Genomic DNA, 19,290 nt, shown 5'->3' on the forward strand with positions numbered 1-19,290 from the left:
TCTGGTGTTTCTGGTGCTGGGATTGAACTTGGGGCCTTGCATATACTGAACTACATGCACACTCCCTTAATTAATAGTTTTTTTTTCAGAACATAAAGATATTTTAAATTGTTCTTGATTTGACTTTATGTCCACATTTGTAATATAAGTAGATATGTTATGAATCTGTGTCCATATTACTTAAAAATATATTAAAAATTCCCTGTGAACATGCAATTAGTATTTGATGAATGAATGATGAATACATGATTGACCAGAAATGTATATTTATTCAGTACACATTTTGGGCATTTGTTTTATAGAGACAAACTCCATTCCTTCTAAATAAAAGTATATGACAGGGAATCCAGTAAGATATGCAGCCTGAATCTGGTCCTCAAACATTTTCATGCTTTGTATCTATGGAGAGCAAACAGCAAGAAAACCCATCAGAACATTGCAGGGTTTCCTGAGGAGCATTCTCTCAGATGAGAGTAGCAGCAGAGTAACTAAAGTAGGGGACAATAAAACTTTTTCTGTGATATGCCAGGTGGTAAATATTTTTATTTTTAGACTTTGTGGGCCATATGGCCACATGGTTTGGTCATTACTAATCAACGCATTAAGGCAGTCATAACGATAGTATGAGAATGTGTGTGGCTATGTACCGATCAAACATCATTTACAAAAATAGGTGTTGGACTAGATTTGCCTTGAGAGTTGTAATTCATCAACCCTTGTAAAGAAGGAAACCCAAGTAGCTATGATACAAAATGTTACCTATTAGGGATAGTTGTCATACAAATAACAAAGCTTATTGATTTTTTTTCTCAGAAACTGGAGAATCCACTACAGAACAAGTGCTTTACTTCAAAGATTTCTCTTTGTGTGAGAACTTGCCATATGAATTATCTCAGATTCTACAGAATTTAAAATTTAAGGGAATATTAGCAAGCAAGGTTTACAGAATATAAAAATGGTCATAAAATGTGACTTCTTACCTGTACTACAGGGACTGATATACTCAGCAATAGAAAACTCATCTGAAAGAAATGGAGAAACAAAAAAATCTAAAAATAGGGACCATGTTAAGTTTATTCACCTTTCTATTGGAGTGAAGTGAAGCTATAAGAATTATCAAAACTCTCCAGGTAAATCGACCAAAATTGAACAGAATAATTAAAATATCTATATTATCTTTCTCTGGAGAGGAGAGGGGATTGAAACCTGTTTAGACAGCTGCTATTCAAATTTTAAATTTTTAGGAAGATGACCATCATTGCATCAGTTTGAAGTTCTCTCTTCTCTGAATCCTCTACTTCTGTTTACTTTGTTGAGCTTGTTTCTTTAAATCCTTTTCTAAAAATGATGTGTCTAGTTTAAAACACTCTTTTTACTCCTTTCTACTCTAAAATTTTTACTGTCTCTTCAGGATCCAGCTTGAATCTTTCTTTCTCTGTTCTTATTGAGCATCAACCTTCAACATGATTTTAGCTTTTCAATCTTACTAGCTGGTTAACTCTCATATGTCATTAACTTATCTTTCCAAGTGTATTATGTTCTCTGTGTCTAAACTACTTGAAAACAGTGACCTGTATTATCCTTCTTTTTAAATTCTTATGTTTGTTATTCAATTTAACTGATAAATTAGTTTTATAGGTTGTTTCTTCAGTGTACATGTCTTGGAGGAAAGAAACAAAGATACAGTATTGACTTAAGTGGATTAAAAATAGGATGACTTGTCACAATAGGATCAATTTCTTGGTTTCGGTTGAGAGAGTTTAATTGTCTCAGTTCTCTCTCACTTGCCTGTTTCATAGTAGTCATAGACTTTAACAATCGCTGGCTTCAGGTCTCTTACTGGGATGTCTTGCAAAACCGTGAAGGAAAAACTTAGTGTCTGATTTGTCACCTAAAACGAAAATGGGAATAATTAAGGACACAGAATGCCTTCTACTTTCTTCCTTGAACAAAACATATTTTCACTAAATAGTCTTTCACTCTGATTCACCTGTATCTTTTACATGAGCAAATATTGATGGATGACAGGATGGGTTTTATACCATAACTGTGGGCATTTTTTATGGTGAACAAAGACCACTGAGACAACCTATATCCTCTTGTAGTCCTGTGTGTAAGATTAATTTTCTGGACCAATGTGAATATTTGCCAAGATATAGAGACATGGCTTTCTAAAATCTGTGATTATAATATAACCCTATTCTTTTTGTGTGACTGAATAAAACATTTCCTTTGCTTCACAGTCAGATTTGAAGATATTCATGCAATCCACATTTTTTTTTACATAATGACATATTCAAATGTTAACATTATCATTGATCAACCAATGTGATCATATTTATTCCTTTGGGGGGGCCTGTAAAATAACAGGAATACATTATAAACTTTTCTATTAATTTCACACTTGAAATTTAACATAATTACAAAGAGTAGAACATGTCTTGGAGTTAAAATATTTCTTTTATTTTCTTTAGAATAGTAAAACTTTCTGGAAGGGCATTCCTAATTATTGCTTTCTTCATATTACTGGCTTCCTTGTAAAGGGACCCACTTACAAAGCCCACTGATGTGAAATCCTAGCCAGAATGTCAGAGCTCTCACCTGATCCACATAAATAAGGACATGATTGTTGCTCACTTCTGTCCTGCTCACGTAGCTAGATCTTTCAAGCTAAAGAAAATTAGAGAACTTGAAAAGTTAGTCTTGCACTGTTAGCACATTTGTTTTCTAAGAGTAGAAAACTATTATCTGAATGATATAAGAACTAGGATTCTTTAAATCATAGAACTAGGAAAATTTAAATCATTTTCTAGATTAAATAACCAGGTACAGATATAAAAAGATGGGAGATATCAAGTTTTGGAGGCAGGATTCAACAACATCATGTCCTGACTGTGACAAAAATCATCAAACTTATGAAAATAAGGAAACTATATAGTCCTCAATATCCAAGTAGCAGATGATTTTAGTTCACATCAATTTTTTTATAACTAAAAATACAATTTTTTAGTTCCTATCACTCAGTTTTGGACTTGAATTATATTCTGTCTTTCTTGAGTTGTTATTTTATAGTTTTGCACTTGTGTAGTTTAAATTCCCAGCTAGACCATGAGTGGCCTAAGAATGGGAACCATTCTTATATTTCTTTAGTATCACACCATTCCATTATCATAGAGCCAAATAAATAGTTTGATTGCCTGGATTTGGGGAAAATACTTTATGAGGCAGGATGATATAGATGTGGTTTGATGTTATTATGATTTTAGTTTGGGGTTACATAGCATCATTTTGGCTGAGCTCTAATGGACTTAAAATATACCTACCATTTTTACTGTTGGTTTCAGGGGAATAAAACCAGATATCATTTTTATATCAGCAATCACCATATTGGAAACAGGACGGCTCCCTGTGTAACTATAGTGTCAAAGCAAAAAGGAGTTAGGATGAAATATGTGAAAGAAAGCCAGATTTCTCCTTCAGGCCTCACCATAAACCTGTCCATCTCCATGAAGTTTTCTCTCAATATCCACAGAAATCTGTGCACCTTGGACATGGATGATATTGATGCTGAAAACCTGAGTGTACATCAGATCTACAGCTTGCTAAAATTTCACATCTCAGACAATCAAACCAGAATCTTTAAAAGTGGATCTTGATAATCTTCATTTAAAACATATCTACAGTTTTTAGAAACTCCATCTATACTACTATTCATTTTTATGCATCACTTTTATATTTTTAGTCAACCAAAATGTATCATATTTCTCCAAAGAGGCTTCAGAATTTCAGAGATCAGACACACTCTCTTACACAGTATACTTTTTTTCATAGCTGAGTTGGTTGTCTGAAATATGATTTATTTTATAATATTAACACATTAGCATGGGAGTACCATTTGCTTTTGTTTTCTTGGGATTCCTGTAGTTTTTGATGGGTGATCTCTATATTTTATAATGTAATTTATCTTTGCATTTAGTATTAATATTAATTACTTATTCATTTGATTAGAGAGATAATTAAATAAGATTTAATTATTTAGTAGAAGCAAGGAAGACTTAATTTAAAACACAAATCCTCAAGGAAAATAATTTATTCATTAGCAGTGAGTTGAACAAAACTATGTGTGAAAAGTAGGAATTGATTAGAGTATTGGACTAATTCACATTTTTAATTTGAAAGATAATACCAGATTTATTTTTAAAGTATTACTGAAACTTCAAGATAAAAAGACTTATTAGAAAAAGGAATACTTCATAATGTTAAAGTAATAGGTGTATCAATTCTCTATTATTCTGATTTCACAACACAGCTACCAAATAGGCTATTAATTACTGATAGTACTAGGTAGTGTTTGGAGTCAGGATTGAGTAATTTAGTCAAGAGGTCCTACCTAATATTCAGTGAGATCTGGAAGCTGGTGTGGGCTTTGGGTCCATCACAAATTTCAGGTAGAGTCTGGACCTTCAGAGAAAATGGGGAATCCTCCTTCTTTGGATGAATATTGTATTTCATGGATGTCTGTGAAATACCAAAGATCATCAGTTTCTTTCTTTTTTTCCTGGGTTCTCTCAATCTTTCATCATTTAATGTCTCCAGATTTTCCCTTTGCTTGCCCAGAAAAGAAAGAGCAGAGCTTCCATTTAAACCAGAGTTTAAAGTAACTTTCTCCAACATAGCAAACCCAGGTCTCACCTGAAGATATACACATCTTTCCCCAGTTATTGTTATGGTATAGTCCCCAGGCAGCTCTGGCAATGAGATCTGCTGTAGTAGCAGGGGGTTGTTGTTGTCCACCTGGAAATTTGTGGAAAAGGCCCTGGAGTTCTGAATGGTAACCTGTGCAGTTTTCTCAGTTTTGGTGAAAGTAGCTGCTCCATATCTGGATAGGGCATGCAGAGCCACCACTGTGTCCTGGAAGAGATGAGTGGAGAATTGCCCCACAGCCAATTTTTGGTAGCTGAAATTTCCCCCAAAAGTCTGTGTTAGCCACCATAAGGGGACAAGGAATTTTTCCCCTACAAAGCATACCTCGGATAGTTGTTTTTCCTTTCCGCTGCCTTTCAGGTATTATTAAAATCATGCCACACTTTCTCAAAATACTACTAATTTTAATTATCTCATAATTTATTTTCATCTAAATTGGCATCATCCTGGACTACTCTCTATATTCAGAAATTGAGATCTGCCCCCTCCCTTTTTTTTTTTTGTTCAGGTCTTTCTTATTAACAATTCTCTTGCTCTTGGTCATTTACTTCAAAAAATAATTCTAAAATTAAGAAGTAAAACAGAAATAGTGACCACTATTAACCAGATGCATAATGACCATTTAGATTGAAGAGTGATAGAAATTGGTTGTGAATAAAAAGAATGGAACAAGACAAGCCCTACTTTTTCAAGATTCATTTCCTCTTTTTCTAGCTTGTTTTATTTACTCCACCTTATCTCTTTGAAAAACAAGTTTCATTATGTTTATCCTAAATATTGAAAGAAGACAGGTAACAGACTCTCTTGGAGGTTTATACCTTTCATAAGCTATTTCCAGAATTGAGATAGGGAAAAAAAAAAAAGACCGAAAAGGAAATTTTCAAGAACTTCTGCCTAAAAATCCCACTTAACTGGGAAATAAGAAGGGAGCTCCCAGGAAAAAGAGGCTCAGTTCCTTGGAGTAGTTTAAGTGGAATTTCTTAGTCATTCTATAAAGATCAACATGAGCCTCAACTTAATCACTTTCCTTTTAAACACATTTTTTTGGGGGAGGGTTCACCTTAGAAGAGTTCGTGTGGAAGTGTGAAGATATAGTCTGTATTCTAGAACATTGATTCTCCACAGGGGGATGTTTTGCTTTGTTTCAGCTAGGAGTTGGCTGCTACTGGCATTTAATGAAGAGAGGCAAGGAATACTACTAAACATGGTGCAATGCAAAGACAGCCCCTACAGCAATAATTATGTGGCTCCAAATGTCAGTAGTGCTGCTGCTTAGAAACCTCAGTATATCTAAATTGGTATCATCCTGAACTATTCTCTATATTCAGAAATTGAGATCTGCCCCCTCCCCCCAGTATAGAAGTATTCACAGAGCATATTGTAGCTTTAGAGAGAAATGCTCTTTATGCTAAGTTGCCACCTTGGTAGCACTTAGGATTTAGCAAAAAACATTTTTTTGGAGGAACATCTAAAGTCTTTCCTGTGTATTCTCACTGCCCACAAATATCCCTAAATATTTCTTCTTTGATTTACTTATTTCCCTTCTCTTTTCCTTGTAACTGTTACATTTTCAACATATCTAATTTCCAGATGTACCCAGAGAACACTTTTTGTGAACCACAGACCTGGGTGGAGGAGAAACCACCATGGGAATTCTGTTGCTTTGTGATCCACTTTACAATGGGCACTGCAGAAGTCAGGTCCTCTGAGGTCGGGGCTGGCTGGACTGTGAGGAGAGTGAGGAGCACATAGGCCGTCATCTCCACCTCAGCAGAGGGAGCCTGGGGTTGGTACAAAAGTCCTTGTGGTGCTCTGGGTTTCTGAGGCCGTTCCCAATGGACTGAATTGTCTTAAGGGTGACAAAAGAAAAGGGGGGGGGGGAAATCATAATTGTTTACTTGTTAAATAATAAGTGAATGCACATTTGTATCATATGGAGTTGAAATTAAATACCGGAGAGCGAACAAGGCTTTCTCTTTTCCATAAGCCCCTACAACTCATACTTCCATGCTGTTTGGGTTATTCTGTAGAAAATATTGGTGAAGGAAGAAGCATATAGCATCTTTACCATTCTCTCAAATATTATTTTAGTTGGATTGCTAGAACAGTGGTAGAGAGATTCTTATCATTTGTGACATTTCCTTAGAATTAGAGTATAAATTGAAATATAAAACCAACCTTTTTGGGTCTGGGGCTGTAGCTCAGTGGTACAGCATTTGCCTAGCATGTGTGAGGCACTGGTTTCGATTCTCATCACCACATAGAAATAAATAAATAAAATAAAGGTCCATCTGTAACTAAAAAAACATTTAAAAAAACTCCTACCTTTTGATGTCAGAAGACTTTTGTAAGGATCTTGCTGGCAAATTTTAGAGTAAAAACTACATTGAAAATGTTATTACGATACCTTTACTTTTTTGTTATGTTGTTTTACCTCTTATCATCCAATTATTAGTATGTAGACATCAAAATAAAATATATAAATTTGTGTAATATGGAGGGTGGGAATAGAATCCTGTAATTAATCTGTGTCATTGTCTATTATGTTATGTTCTATACAACATATAATCCTAGAAAAGATTATAATAAGTTGCTCTGTTTCACAGCATATGACCCAAGAAAAGAATGAACAGATGAAACTTTTGCTATTTACTCTTACCTTCTTTAACAGCTTCCTCATTGAGTGAGCGCAATATTTCTCTACTCCTATTTTGGTTTCCCACTAGGGCAAAAGCATAGGCCAACAAAGCCCGGGTGTAGACATGGCTGCCATGGGCTCCCTCTTTTGCTCTGTTCCAGGCTGATTCTAGGCAGAACAGGGCATTGCGGACAACAGGATGCTATAAAAATCAAAAGAGGTGGTGGTGTCTAACTTGGCTAACCAGAGGACAAAGTAATCTCTAAGTTGGATATTGTCAGATGTCATTGATGGCATTCAGCCAATCAAGTAGATAGACAGATACCTATCATATTTAAATAGAAAAATAGCTTTTAGATCTCTTTATAGTTAATTCTAATGAAGAAAATAAGATGCTTTGTCTTAAGGATCAGTTTTAGTACAGAGTCCAAGGACACCACTGGGCAAGGCAAGTACAGTATAAATCTCTCCTAAAAGCATTTACCAAAGAGCTCATTGATCTGAAAATGCCTCATTATTGAGCAAAGGAAGTTTGAGGCTTGGCTTTTCTTAGGAAGCCATTCCAGATAGCAGGCTTCAGTTTTCACAGAAGGGAATGGATTGAGGTGGTACCTACAGTGGCTGGGAGTGGAATCTCCAGAAGGGCAATAGTAACATAGGCAGAGAGAGTGACTTCATCTTCTACTCCTCCCTGTAAATATGAGAGAGAGTTTGTGAGGGAGACTGAGAGGGTGATTGAAGTTGATTTTGATTGGTTCCCACTCCACTACAAGTTTTGTATATTATTTTCCATTGCTCAATAGAAACCCTCCTTAGTATTTGCTGCTATTATAAAAAGAAATATCACCATGATAAAGTACATTTCTTCCTTCGTAGAAAGATTAAAATAATCATTCTTTGCATCTAAAGGTTCTACATGGACAGATTCAACTAATTGTGGATTCATATGTTTTTGTAAAAAATTGCATCTATATTTAAAATGTACAAATATTTTTTAATCATTATTCCTTAAACAATACAGTATAATATCTAAATGCACAGAACTCCCATTGTATTAGGTATTATAAATAATCTAGAGATAGTTAAAGCATACAGGATGATGTGCATAGGTTATGAGCAAATGACACACCATTTTATATAAGGGACTTGAGCTTTTATTTTAGTATCTGCATAGTGTCCTGGAACCAATCCTTGTGGATACCAAGGGATAACTGTTCTCTTTCTCTGATGCCTTCACACTTTACCTAGGACTTTATCTTTGGCAATTTCTCTATGCTTCTTCTCCCCCTCCCCTAAGAGAATATTACATTGATCCATTATAGGGTTCAGAAGTTCTGGGAAGAATTCACCTTTATGGCATTGTTGAGCAGTGACCCAGAGCTCCTGAAACAGCCGTTGTCCTTCTGCTTTTGAGACAACCAGGTGAGGGCTTGGGTAATATGTGCTTCATCAATGAAGATGTATGCTTGAGCCTGGGCAAATGTCTTCAGTACAAAGGCTGTGAGCCTTCGGGGGAGAAAGCATGAGTGTGGAGGCTGTTCTCATGCAGCACCATAATGCTCTGTTTGGGACACATAGGGCCCCCCCACTCCCAGTGCACCCCTGTAGAATTTATGAGCTATAACTGAGAGTTTAGAGGCTTTTTAATGTGGAATATTCCATGGTTGTTTTTTTTTGGTTCACTGCCATATGTTGTTAAGTCCATCACCAACTTGTCCTTGCTTCCAAAAGAATTTCTTTGCTAACTCTAGGGATTCAGATTTCTTCTAGTTTCTTTGGGGGCTAGGTAAGACCTTTTTTTTTTTTCACATTCTGGGCATTCTGTATTTATTTCTTTTCACAGACTTCTTTACCTTCTTTTCTGCTCTAGTTACCCTGATGTCCTGCTACAGAAATACTTCCCACCATTTTGTCCTGCTCTTTGACCACGTTCCTTCCCCTTGTTTGCCTATGCAGTCAAATGAGAATGAGAGCAAATCATCTAGGGAGTTAAGTTATGCTCTATGAGTGACAGCTGTTGCTTTTCTAGCCTATTTAGAACACTCTCAAATGCTAAGCAACAACTAAAAGGGGCAAATCACAAACTTATGTTCCTTTAGTACTATGACAAGAAAAAGGGTTTTGATATTTTGCATATCAAAAGAATGAACCTTAAAGTGTTCTCAGTTCTTTGAGTAATTAGAATTAATTAGAATTTGGCCTGAGACATTTATTTATCCAAATTGAATATTAATTTCCTCCTCCATAAAAATGAAGCTAATAACTCTCATTCATAGGATTTCTATAAGAATTAAATAGGATAATAATATATGTGTGTTCTTTGAACTCATAATTGGAATTCAGAATTGATTTTCTTTTCTTACCAAGTGTTGCCCTGGTTTCTGCCATATTGTTCCCCAAAGGTGCTATAAGAGCCATCTTGGTGTTTATAGTTCATCTGTCTCTGGTAACCTGGAATGGAGGTTCAGATAGTTCAGGAAGCCTAGGGGATGAGGCAAGCCACCCATAAGTGTAAGCTGATCATCCAGGAACCACTAGGAGCCACTTATAGTCTGATCACCTGTGTGCAGGATCTGCCATAGTTTGGTGGATATTATAGACACTGAAACAACATCCTATTGCACAGTGGGAAGATTGTTATTTCCATAAAAATCACCAACATGGGTTAATATTTAATAATATAGCTTAAGCCTAATTGGGAAACGTCTCATTGGAATAACAAGATAAGTTTTTTTCCTTTTTCACTTACCACCAATGAGATAACCAATTGCCTTGGACTTGATCTCCTGAGTTAGCTGTTGGGTTTCATTCAGATAATTCAAGATATAGATGTTAGGAGCAAATAGGACCATGTTTTGTTCTCCACAGCCATAGGGCATCTGGAGGAGATTTTGTATATTTTGCATAGTGGAACCCAGTATGTCACCTGGGGAATAAAAAGATTTGAAGTCAGGGCACTTTCACTTCAAAAGTAGTCAATGCTATAAACAGTAAATGACTTTTGTATTCAGAGTCACATACTCTATCATTTAGATAAGGGAAAATTACATTTACAGATAATGAACCTTCTAGGACCCTAATAGAAATTGAAACAATCACAAACTTGACAATTATGCACAGGCAACTCTTTTGAACCAAGTTTCCTAAGCTTAAGGTGACTCACCTACAACTGAGACAGAGGCTCTGGCAGATTCTTTGACCACATTTGGTGGAAGCTTCAGGGATAACAGCTCAGACACTTTAGTACCTTTAGAAATAGACAACTCATATCAAAGAAGGTCCTCTGTGATTACAATATAAGGTCATGGTTAGAGTGGGAGCTTCAGAGATAAACAGCCTTCATACGCTACTGGCCCTGCTATGTGACCCAGGATAAACTGTGATGAGTCAGTGAAATAATAAATGTAAAACATCAGAACAGTGTCTGCAACATATTAAATTTTAATGACTGTAAACAGTTATTAATATTGCTCTTCCTTTATTATTATAGTTAGCAGTAGTATTATTTTTATCTCCTTGAGGAATTCTGGATCTAAGGAATAAAAATTTGACTCAAAGATGAGATTACTTTGAATAGTTCAGTTCCCTAGACACTGTGTGACTTTCAGACTCCTTTCCCTTCTTATTTAACCATGTCTTGCATTGCTGTGCTTAGTAGATTTCTAAAAGAAGGCTGGGAGATGGTGGGGAGCCACATCTCTCTGATTTATTATTGTGTTAGTAAAACATACCCATAAGAATAGAGTTATTTCACTTCCTTATTCTATATAATTTTCAATGGATTCTATAAATAGATAACATGAATATATATTAAATTACTCCTCAATTGACAAATACAATATTGTATGTATTCTGGACATGGAACTAACACTAAGGTGGCAATACTGTATTAAAGCTACAACTGTTTCTTAATAATATAGTGAAAACCAAATGTAACTTTTTTTGCCTTGAAATGAAAAAAAATTTTTTAGGTAGGATTAGTATAAAATACCATGTTTTTCATCTGCAGCAATTTTAGGGACTATTACTTGATTCAAACTCATCATAATTCGGCTCTCTTTCTACCTTGTCCTGGGACACTTTGAGCTTCAATAGCCAGGCTTCTTAATGGATAACCACTGGTCTATTGAGGTAAGAGAGCTAAATATGAACCATGAAGTCCCCAGAATTAGTCCTGCCTGTACCATCTGAGCCATATTAACTTGCTATTTTGGATTCGGTGTTCTTATCTGTTAAATGTGTATAAAGAAATAATTAGTATGATGCTAATTTTTATAAACAACTCCAAAATTAAGGGAGAGAATATGTATGGATACACACAGTAATTTGAAGTTTCTACCTGTGTGTAGCTTTGTTCTCACAGTAATTTTAAGGGTGGAGTCTCACCTGAAGCACAGGCCATAGAGTTGAAGGTCTCCTCTTGTTCAATACCTTCAGGCTTGAATGAAGAGAAAAGGGATAAGTAAAGGTATAAACATATCCCCAGGTCATAGAAAGACAACAAAGTTCCTTCCTTTGAAAGGTAGTATTTATAAGAAATGATGTTCAATATCCTACTTATTATGAAATTGTTATAAATCCATAAAACACTGAAAAACCAGGTTTGCTGGTAGAGGATAAAATGAAAAATGAGGATAAGACTAGTGAATCAATAATAGTTACAAGAAATTTTCAAATCTTAGGAGAGAGGTAGAAATTTTTTAAAAAGGGAATACTTCTCAAATGATTTATGGAAAACTCTACTTATAATAGCTGGCAATATCTCCTGTATTTCTTTTAAGGTGAGAAATTCCATTAGTCTTATAGAATGGATTGGGTGAGCATGATATTGTCCTTTGTTGTCCCAAGAGTGGTCACATTGTAAATTGTTAGGGGCTCAGAAAAATATATCAAGTGGGTCAGACTGACTTACCTCCACCAACAGAGTTTTGATGATCGTGTCTTTCCTTCCAGTCTCTGGAACCTCAGTAACTTCATTTCCACATAGTTCTAGAGACTTCATTACCTCTGTGCTCACAGAGAAATTCACATTCCCTAAAAAAAAGAATAATAGAAAAATTGAGTATCCATCTTGTAATTCAAATACCCTTAAGGGATACACTTCATTCTTACAGTTGGCAAGAGAAGGAAATATTACTAAAAATTCCAAGACTAATGGGCAGAGTAAATGTTACCCAAGGGTAGTGATTGTGGGGACCAAGTTAGATGAGAATGATGAGAAGTGGTCATTGTGGGGAGAAATAAAAAGAGAAGAAATTAATTTTATAGAATTATATTCCTGGACAACAACAAAAAATTTTAATACAGTGAAAGGAGTGCTTGGATAGCCACCATCCTTGGTGACTGGTGAGCCTTTTGGGGAGACTGTCACTCACCCAGAGTTTTAGGAGTCACTGTCCAAGACAAGATTTGCCTTTCATTCCCACAAATGCAATAGGATTCTTCTGCTTTTTCATTTGGGGAAGCTAAGAATGTTGGTGAAGCTTCCAGCTGCACACTAACCTATATCCACAAGTGAGGCAAAGAGATAAAAATGAACAGGATATGAAAAGACAATGAACACATGGAATCAGGGCCAAGTGTGGGATGTTGCTTTACATTTGGATTTTTAAAAGAAAAGTATGATACTTAAGTTGGTTTATGCTTTAAGAAGCATGAAAATGGCAACGACACAAATCACAATTGCTTATCTAGTAGGAAGATCTGGCATTTACATTAGGGTGAATTAGAGAAATTTGCTGATACAGCAGTAGTGCAGGAGGGGAGCAACAGAGATTATATACTGTCCTTGGGGAAACAACCTAAGGTTCCTATCTGCCATGATGATATTCTTCCTGATTCTGCCTTTCTTCTTTCCTTCCCCCACTTCCTCTAAATTATACATGTCTCCTCTGTTCAAGACATGGAACACTATGAGCAATACATAAGAGGTTCCTGAACTTGAGGATATTGTATTGCAAAGGAAATAATATACTACAAAATGATGGCATAATTTATAAGGAGGTAAGTGTTATAAGATAAATTATAACTATATACAGTATTGTGGAAATCTCAAAATGAGGGCCCAGAGAATGACACTCATGGAATTAATAAAACTGAATTTTGAATCAATATTAAGAAACTTTCTGGAACAAAACCTAATTTGTGGCAAAGAATTCTTATCATAAGCTCTAGAAAAGTTTTAAAAAATTGTAGTTTAATGATCCATGGTTTAAACACCTGTAACATATGTGTCATATTTTCTCAGAGATCATGTCCTGCCCTTCCACATACAATTTATTTGTAGTGTCAACACATAATTACCTGAAAGAATACTTAGTGCTGGGAACTTTGGACAAAGGAGTCTTTCATTCTATCCACCCTTCCAATTCACACTTATTTTCCTTACCCGGATGCATTTGGGAAGGTAGTTCAACACAGTGGCCTTGAGCGTGAAGGCCTCTCCACGGACCACAGAGTAGGGCATTGTGAGCTCCACAAAGAAGGGCTGGAAGACTCGGAGAGAGGCAGTGGGAGAGAAACCAAGCCCAGTGTCATTGGACAGGCAGAGGGCCCCTGCCTTCCACTCAGTGATGGTGTCAGGGACAGTTTTTTCTACTTCAGCCATACCGGATGAGCTGAAAGGACACAATGTGAAGAACAGAAAGTAAGCAGATGAAACATATTTTCTCAAGTAAGAATCAATAAGTGTAAAACTACTGTGGAGGAAGAAATCACTCAAGGGTGCACAAGTGTGTGCCGTGTGTGTACTAGATTCCATATTGGGGACTGAATTGGAAAAATGAAAGGCACAAAAAGGCACCTCTTTCTGTTATCAACCTGTGGCCATATCACACATGGCTGTACTTTTGATAAATATATTTGAATGTGATCCAATTTGGTTCTAAAACTTCCTTACTTGTACCATTTCTTATGTAAGAAAATTCTTAAAAACATGGTCCAACAAATAGACCATTGTATTGTAGCTTGGTCTATTTATGTACTTGTTCTAATCATACTGTTTATGGCAAGCTTCCTGAATACAACTTTTGGCTCCCATGGTTATTTTCTGTCAGACTCAGGTATAATTATTTTAGAATTGCTCAGTTCTTGAGACAATTATATTAACAAACCCACCTAAATAAAGCATCTGAATTTAGGTCTATCCTAAAATGGTCAGAGGTTAAGATAGTTATTTAGAAATTTCCAGAATGATTATTTTAGGATTGAAAATGCTGGAGGACCCACAGTCCCTCCCCTACAGCAAATGGAGAAATGTGAAGTTACATACTCTACGACTGCTAACTCCCAGATCCAGGTCTCAGGGAAATAGCTCCGCACAGTTTCAAGGACTGGCTCTGGATTTTGCATATTATTTGAAGTTCTCATATTAAATGAAGCTGCTTGAGGAATATATGGCATGGCTAATGATCCTGCTGCAAATAAAATGAGAGAAAATAATAGTTCAATTAAAGAAAACATCCATGCATTTCATGGTGCATGTGTGAGATGTAGGAGAGAAAATTTTCAGTTTTCCTGAATTTTCTCCTAGGTGCTGTAGAACTTTGGAAATAATTTGTTGATCTTTCATTCAATAAGAAGAGAGACATATTTGTTAAAGGTTTTAATTCTGTGTATCCTATATATGACATGATTTTATATGAATTGTAGCTGGAATGACAAGATAACTCAGATGTTTTTATGGGTCTTATGCAGGAAGGGCTGGTTTTTAAGGTGAGAGTATTGCTTCATCCTCAGAGAGACTGATCAAAAGTTGTAAAATGCTATTTAGGTGATGTAAGGGTGGCTATACTGGAAAATTTTTGATTTACCAATGGAGTGAACAGAATTCAACAATAAACTCGTGTGCCAATGTTGAAGCGTGAAAATTCATTGGTCTCTGGATAATAAGACTAGAATATTAGGTTTTTATTCTGCTTAGTTTATAGAAAAATGATGTGAAGAATTCAAGATACTAATCATAGCTATTTCTAACCATAACTAATTAGTTTTAGCCCTATAGTTCATATAAAGAAATCACTTAAAAAAGCAAGAGAGCAGAAAAACAGACATGAAAGCTGCCTGGCTCATATCATGACTGAAATCATGCTTACAAATAAATTTGAGTTAGGATCTCTATCTAGGTATCCAATCTGATATTTCAGAAACACCTTGTGAAGGAATACTTAGAAGTTATGAAAAACTGATTTCCAGTAATTTCTCCTTAATCATTGCTCCTGAGGAAAGCATCAGTAATAATTTCTTTAATGGATATCATACAGCTTTTCTCTGTGTCCTTTTTAAGTGGTAGCCTTTTCTATCTCTGACTTTGCTTTCTCATGGATATTTTATTTTTCCTCTCTTTATTCTCATCTTTAATTCTTAAATATATAAATGAACAATGTGCCCAAGTGAATTCATTTTCATTTCCTACCCCAGGTTTCAAAGACCCACTAATTCCTCCATCTATTGCAGCTGACAAACCATACCATTACGTGTTATTTTAGCACCATTTTTTAAGTGATGGATATATTATTTCTATTTATATTGTCAACTTGACTCTGAATTTTCAGTTTCTGTAACAAAGTTCTATATTTCCTCCATGCCACAATTAATAAACTACTGTTAAGGTGATATGATTTTTTTTTTCCTTGGGATGTGACTGGTCTCAAACATATTATCTTCCCCTGCCCCGGCTTGTTTTTCCCATATGACCTCATGAAAAGGTGCTGATCTCTGGACTAACCCACTTATGTTCTGTTTCATTCCTGATTGCAAAATATTTCCAATCGAATACTCCATTCATGGCTTAAAATGAACTGCTCAATCTAACTTTTTAACACTTCTTTGACATTCAATAACTTCAAGCAAAAAATTACAAAAACTTGAAACTTTATTTTCTTAGTTTAGTATCACTAGATATTTAGTATTTAGTATCACTAGATATTTAGTATTTAGTATTTATTTGGAGAAGCATTTTAGGTGGTATCACTCTTCATCTGAAAGTCCCCACATTTCAGTCAAAAAGTCAAATACTCACCCTGACCTAAAAGCCCTACACAGTGTGGCCTTGCTTATTGATCTGATCTCTGTCTCCAATTGCTTACACTTAATTAACTTTGTTTCAACCGTGCAAGTTTCCTTACTCTGCTTAGAATTTTCAGGAAAATACTAACCTGAGAGTCTTTGATAGGCAGAATAGTGTAGAGGTTCAGACCAGGAGATCTGGAGTGAGACTCACTGACATGAATCCCCATTCCATATCTTACTAGTTGGGATATAGTGACTGAGTTATTTTACTTTTATGGGCCTCAGGTTTTTTTTTCCCATCTGAAGAATGATAATAAGAATGCCTACCATATGAGGTTTCTACAAGAATTAAGGAAATCTACTCAATAAAGGACTCCATAACTACTTTTTATTATTAATATTTCCTGTGGCTGTAATAATCTTCTTCCAGATAGTCATGTGGTTTGCTTTTTTCAGGTTTTCATTAAATTTCACTCTTGGTAAGACCTCCACTGACCTCCCTATGTAATTTGCAACTCCCTGTAATTCAAATCTCTTTCCTTATTTGAATTTTGCTTATATAATTTATCATCTTCTAATGAGCCATATGATATTCTCACTAATATGTTTATGATCTTGCTTGCCTATTACAAACATAACCTTCATAAAGTCAAACGTTTTTGTTTCTGATATTTGTAAGTATAATCAGAAAGTAGGTCAGTTATTAAAATAAAGAATAAATAACTTATTTTTTAAAATTTTACTGTTTTAGGAACTAGTTATTTCTATTATTGTCTAACATAATTTTTGTCCATGGTTTGGTTCAATTATTGTTTTTCTCCCTTCCTCTTTCTCTTAGGTCCTAGGGATACTATTAAGGGCTTCTCTATCTATACTAGTCCATATCATCAAACACCTTGAGATGGTAGGATGGCTTCCCAAACAGTTATGGGAATGATTTCATGTTCTTTAACTAATTATCCAAGAGCATTCACGAATGGATAATTATGAATGTAATACACTCCACTATTGTCATTTATGTAAGAAATAAATAAAAAAAGAAAGAAAAAAGAGCATTCACAAGATATTCCATTTATCTTAGTTCCTTCATTTGTTTATATACTTGACTTATTTATAGCTACACATTTCAATCCCTTTTTGGTACCTATCACACATTTTAGGTGTTCTTTTTTCTGACATCTCAGATACCTGAAATTCTCTCCTTAAAAGATTCCAGATCATTTCCTTTTCCCCAAACTTCCAAGGTTTCAACTTGAAATTCTTTCTATGTAGTTCTTATGATTATTTTCCTTTCCTTTAAATTCTCCATCATTTATAAAATACCTTACATGATAAAAATCTTATTTACCTTTAATGAAAAGCTGAAATTTGTGCTATTACTGAATCTTAGAGAAAGACAGCCTATGGCCTGTTATGGTTTGGATGGTGAGAAAAAGCTCACATGTGAGATAATGCAAGAGGTTCAAAGGAGAAATGATTGGGTTGTGAGAGTCTTAACCCAATCAGTAATTAATCCCCTGACAGGGATTAATTGAGTGGTAATGAAGTGGTAGGCTGTGGCTGGAGGAGGTGGGAATTGGAGGTGTGTCTTTGGGGTATATATTTGTATCTGGCAAGTGGAGACCTCTCTCTCTCTGCTACCTGATCAACATGTGAGCTGCTTCTCTCTGCCACATTCTTCCACCATGATGTTCTGCCTCACCAGGAGTCCCAGAGGAATGGAGTCGCCATTCTATGGACAAAGTCCTCTGGAACTGTGAGCCCTCAAATAAACTTTTCCTCCTCTACAATTGTTCTGGTCAGGTCCTTTTAATCACAGTGAAAAGGCCAACTAAAACATGGCCCTTTCCAATAGAGCTGATAGTATGATTTTTATCATGGTAAGCCTTGTTATAGATGGATATAAACCTTAATGTCAAGGAACACAGAAAATAATATTTAAACAAATTCTTAATTTGTATTGATAAATTGTATGTAATTATTTTATTGGGTATTTTGAAAGGCTATGAGAAGTTTTAGTCAAATTTCTTATTAATGAAGGATCTGAGCCTTAGAAAATAGACATTACTTACTCATTCTACACAAAGTACCTCTGATTCCTAATTTGAGCTTAAAAAATATAAGTATTTGTTAGTAGATAAACATCAAGATACTTTGGAGAAAAGATAGTTCAAATCATGTGAAAGAAGAATGAAAAAGGGTAGATAATGGGCTTTGTATGTAGGCAGACCTGAGGATAGGACAGTAGTTTTAATGGGAAGTTGAGATCTAGAAAAATGTTGCTTTATTTAAGTACTTTTTTTTAGGTCATGAATTATGAGTATTTCTGTCATGTTTACGATGTCTTTTCATTGGTAGGCCTTTGTCCTTTCTTCTATTTTAAAAGATGGAGCATCTTTTAATATTTTCCTGATTTCATAATGATAATTACTCTCTCTTTCCTCTCTACCTGTCTTTCCAATCTTATAGTACATTGGAATATTCTATTTCATCTGATTTTGTTCCCTGAAGCATCTGACTAATCTACAGAAAACCTCTGATATGTTCTGAATAGGCTGATTACCAGCTAAGTGATCTTAACAAAAAACACCTAATCTAAATCATGGTTCTCTGTGTGTATGAAAAGGAGATAGGGCTACATTATTGATCTCATTTTACCTTTGCAGAAAAGTAGTATTGTTGTATATGCTACAAAATTAAAAGCAACTTGTTATTTTACCTCCAGGAAATCCTCTTCCAGCTTCTCTTGTAGGTGTGTGGGTAACTGAGCAAGACGATATTTTTCGAATTTTTGAGTTGGTGAACACCTTTAATCCCATACCCTGGAAAAAAATGATCACTCCCTTTGTAAACTTGATTAGAATTTATAAAATATTATCTTTAAATTTTCTACATAATTCCAATAGTCTTAATTCCATGGAGATATGCACAACTCAGGA

At 35.2% G+C, this 19,290-nt stretch overlaps 1 protein-coding gene across 1 annotated transcript in view; it reads right to left on the reverse strand.

Annotated features, from left to right (window-relative positions):
* The window catches only part of LOC114078854 (pregnancy zone protein-like), a 70,909-nt gene that overhangs the window by 25,823 nt on the left and 25,796 nt on the right, over nucleotides 1–19,290 (reverse strand). The window contains exons 17-35 of the mRNA XM_071609310.1: nucleotides 19,071–19,173; nucleotides 14,613–14,757; nucleotides 13,731–13,959; nucleotides 12,718–12,844; nucleotides 12,255–12,376; nucleotides 11,729–11,780; nucleotides 10,506–10,589; nucleotides 10,092–10,268; nucleotides 9,706–9,793; nucleotides 8,692–8,848; nucleotides 7,959–8,033; nucleotides 7,364–7,544; nucleotides 6,330–6,553; nucleotides 4,693–4,911; nucleotides 4,391–4,518; nucleotides 3,324–3,414; nucleotides 2,602–2,670; nucleotides 1,789–1,891; nucleotides 945–1,022 (exon numbers count right to left, since the gene is read on the reverse strand). Coding sequence (XP_071465411.1) covers nucleotides 945–1,022; nucleotides 1,789–1,891; nucleotides 2,602–2,670; nucleotides 3,324–3,414; nucleotides 4,391–4,518; nucleotides 4,693–4,911; nucleotides 6,330–6,553; nucleotides 7,364–7,544; nucleotides 7,959–8,033; nucleotides 8,692–8,848; nucleotides 9,706–9,793; nucleotides 10,092–10,268; nucleotides 10,506–10,589; nucleotides 11,729–11,780; nucleotides 12,255–12,376; nucleotides 12,718–12,844; nucleotides 13,731–13,959; nucleotides 14,613–14,757; nucleotides 19,071–19,173 — 2,452 coding nt within the window. The remainder of the gene's footprint in view (nucleotides 1–944; nucleotides 1,023–1,788; nucleotides 1,892–2,601; nucleotides 2,671–3,323; nucleotides 3,415–4,390; nucleotides 4,519–4,692; nucleotides 4,912–6,329; nucleotides 6,554–7,363; nucleotides 7,545–7,958; nucleotides 8,034–8,691; nucleotides 8,849–9,705; nucleotides 9,794–10,091; nucleotides 10,269–10,505; nucleotides 10,590–11,728; nucleotides 11,781–12,254; nucleotides 12,377–12,717; nucleotides 12,845–13,730; nucleotides 13,960–14,612; nucleotides 14,758–19,070; nucleotides 19,174–19,290) is intronic.

Source organism: Marmota flaviventris, chromosome 3 (genome assembly GCF_047511675.1).
Source record: "Marmota flaviventris isolate mMarFla1 chromosome 3, mMarFla1.hap1, whole genome shotgun sequence".
In the NCBI taxonomy this organism is placed as follows: Eukaryota; Metazoa; Chordata; class Mammalia; order Rodentia; family Sciuridae; genus Marmota; species Marmota flaviventris.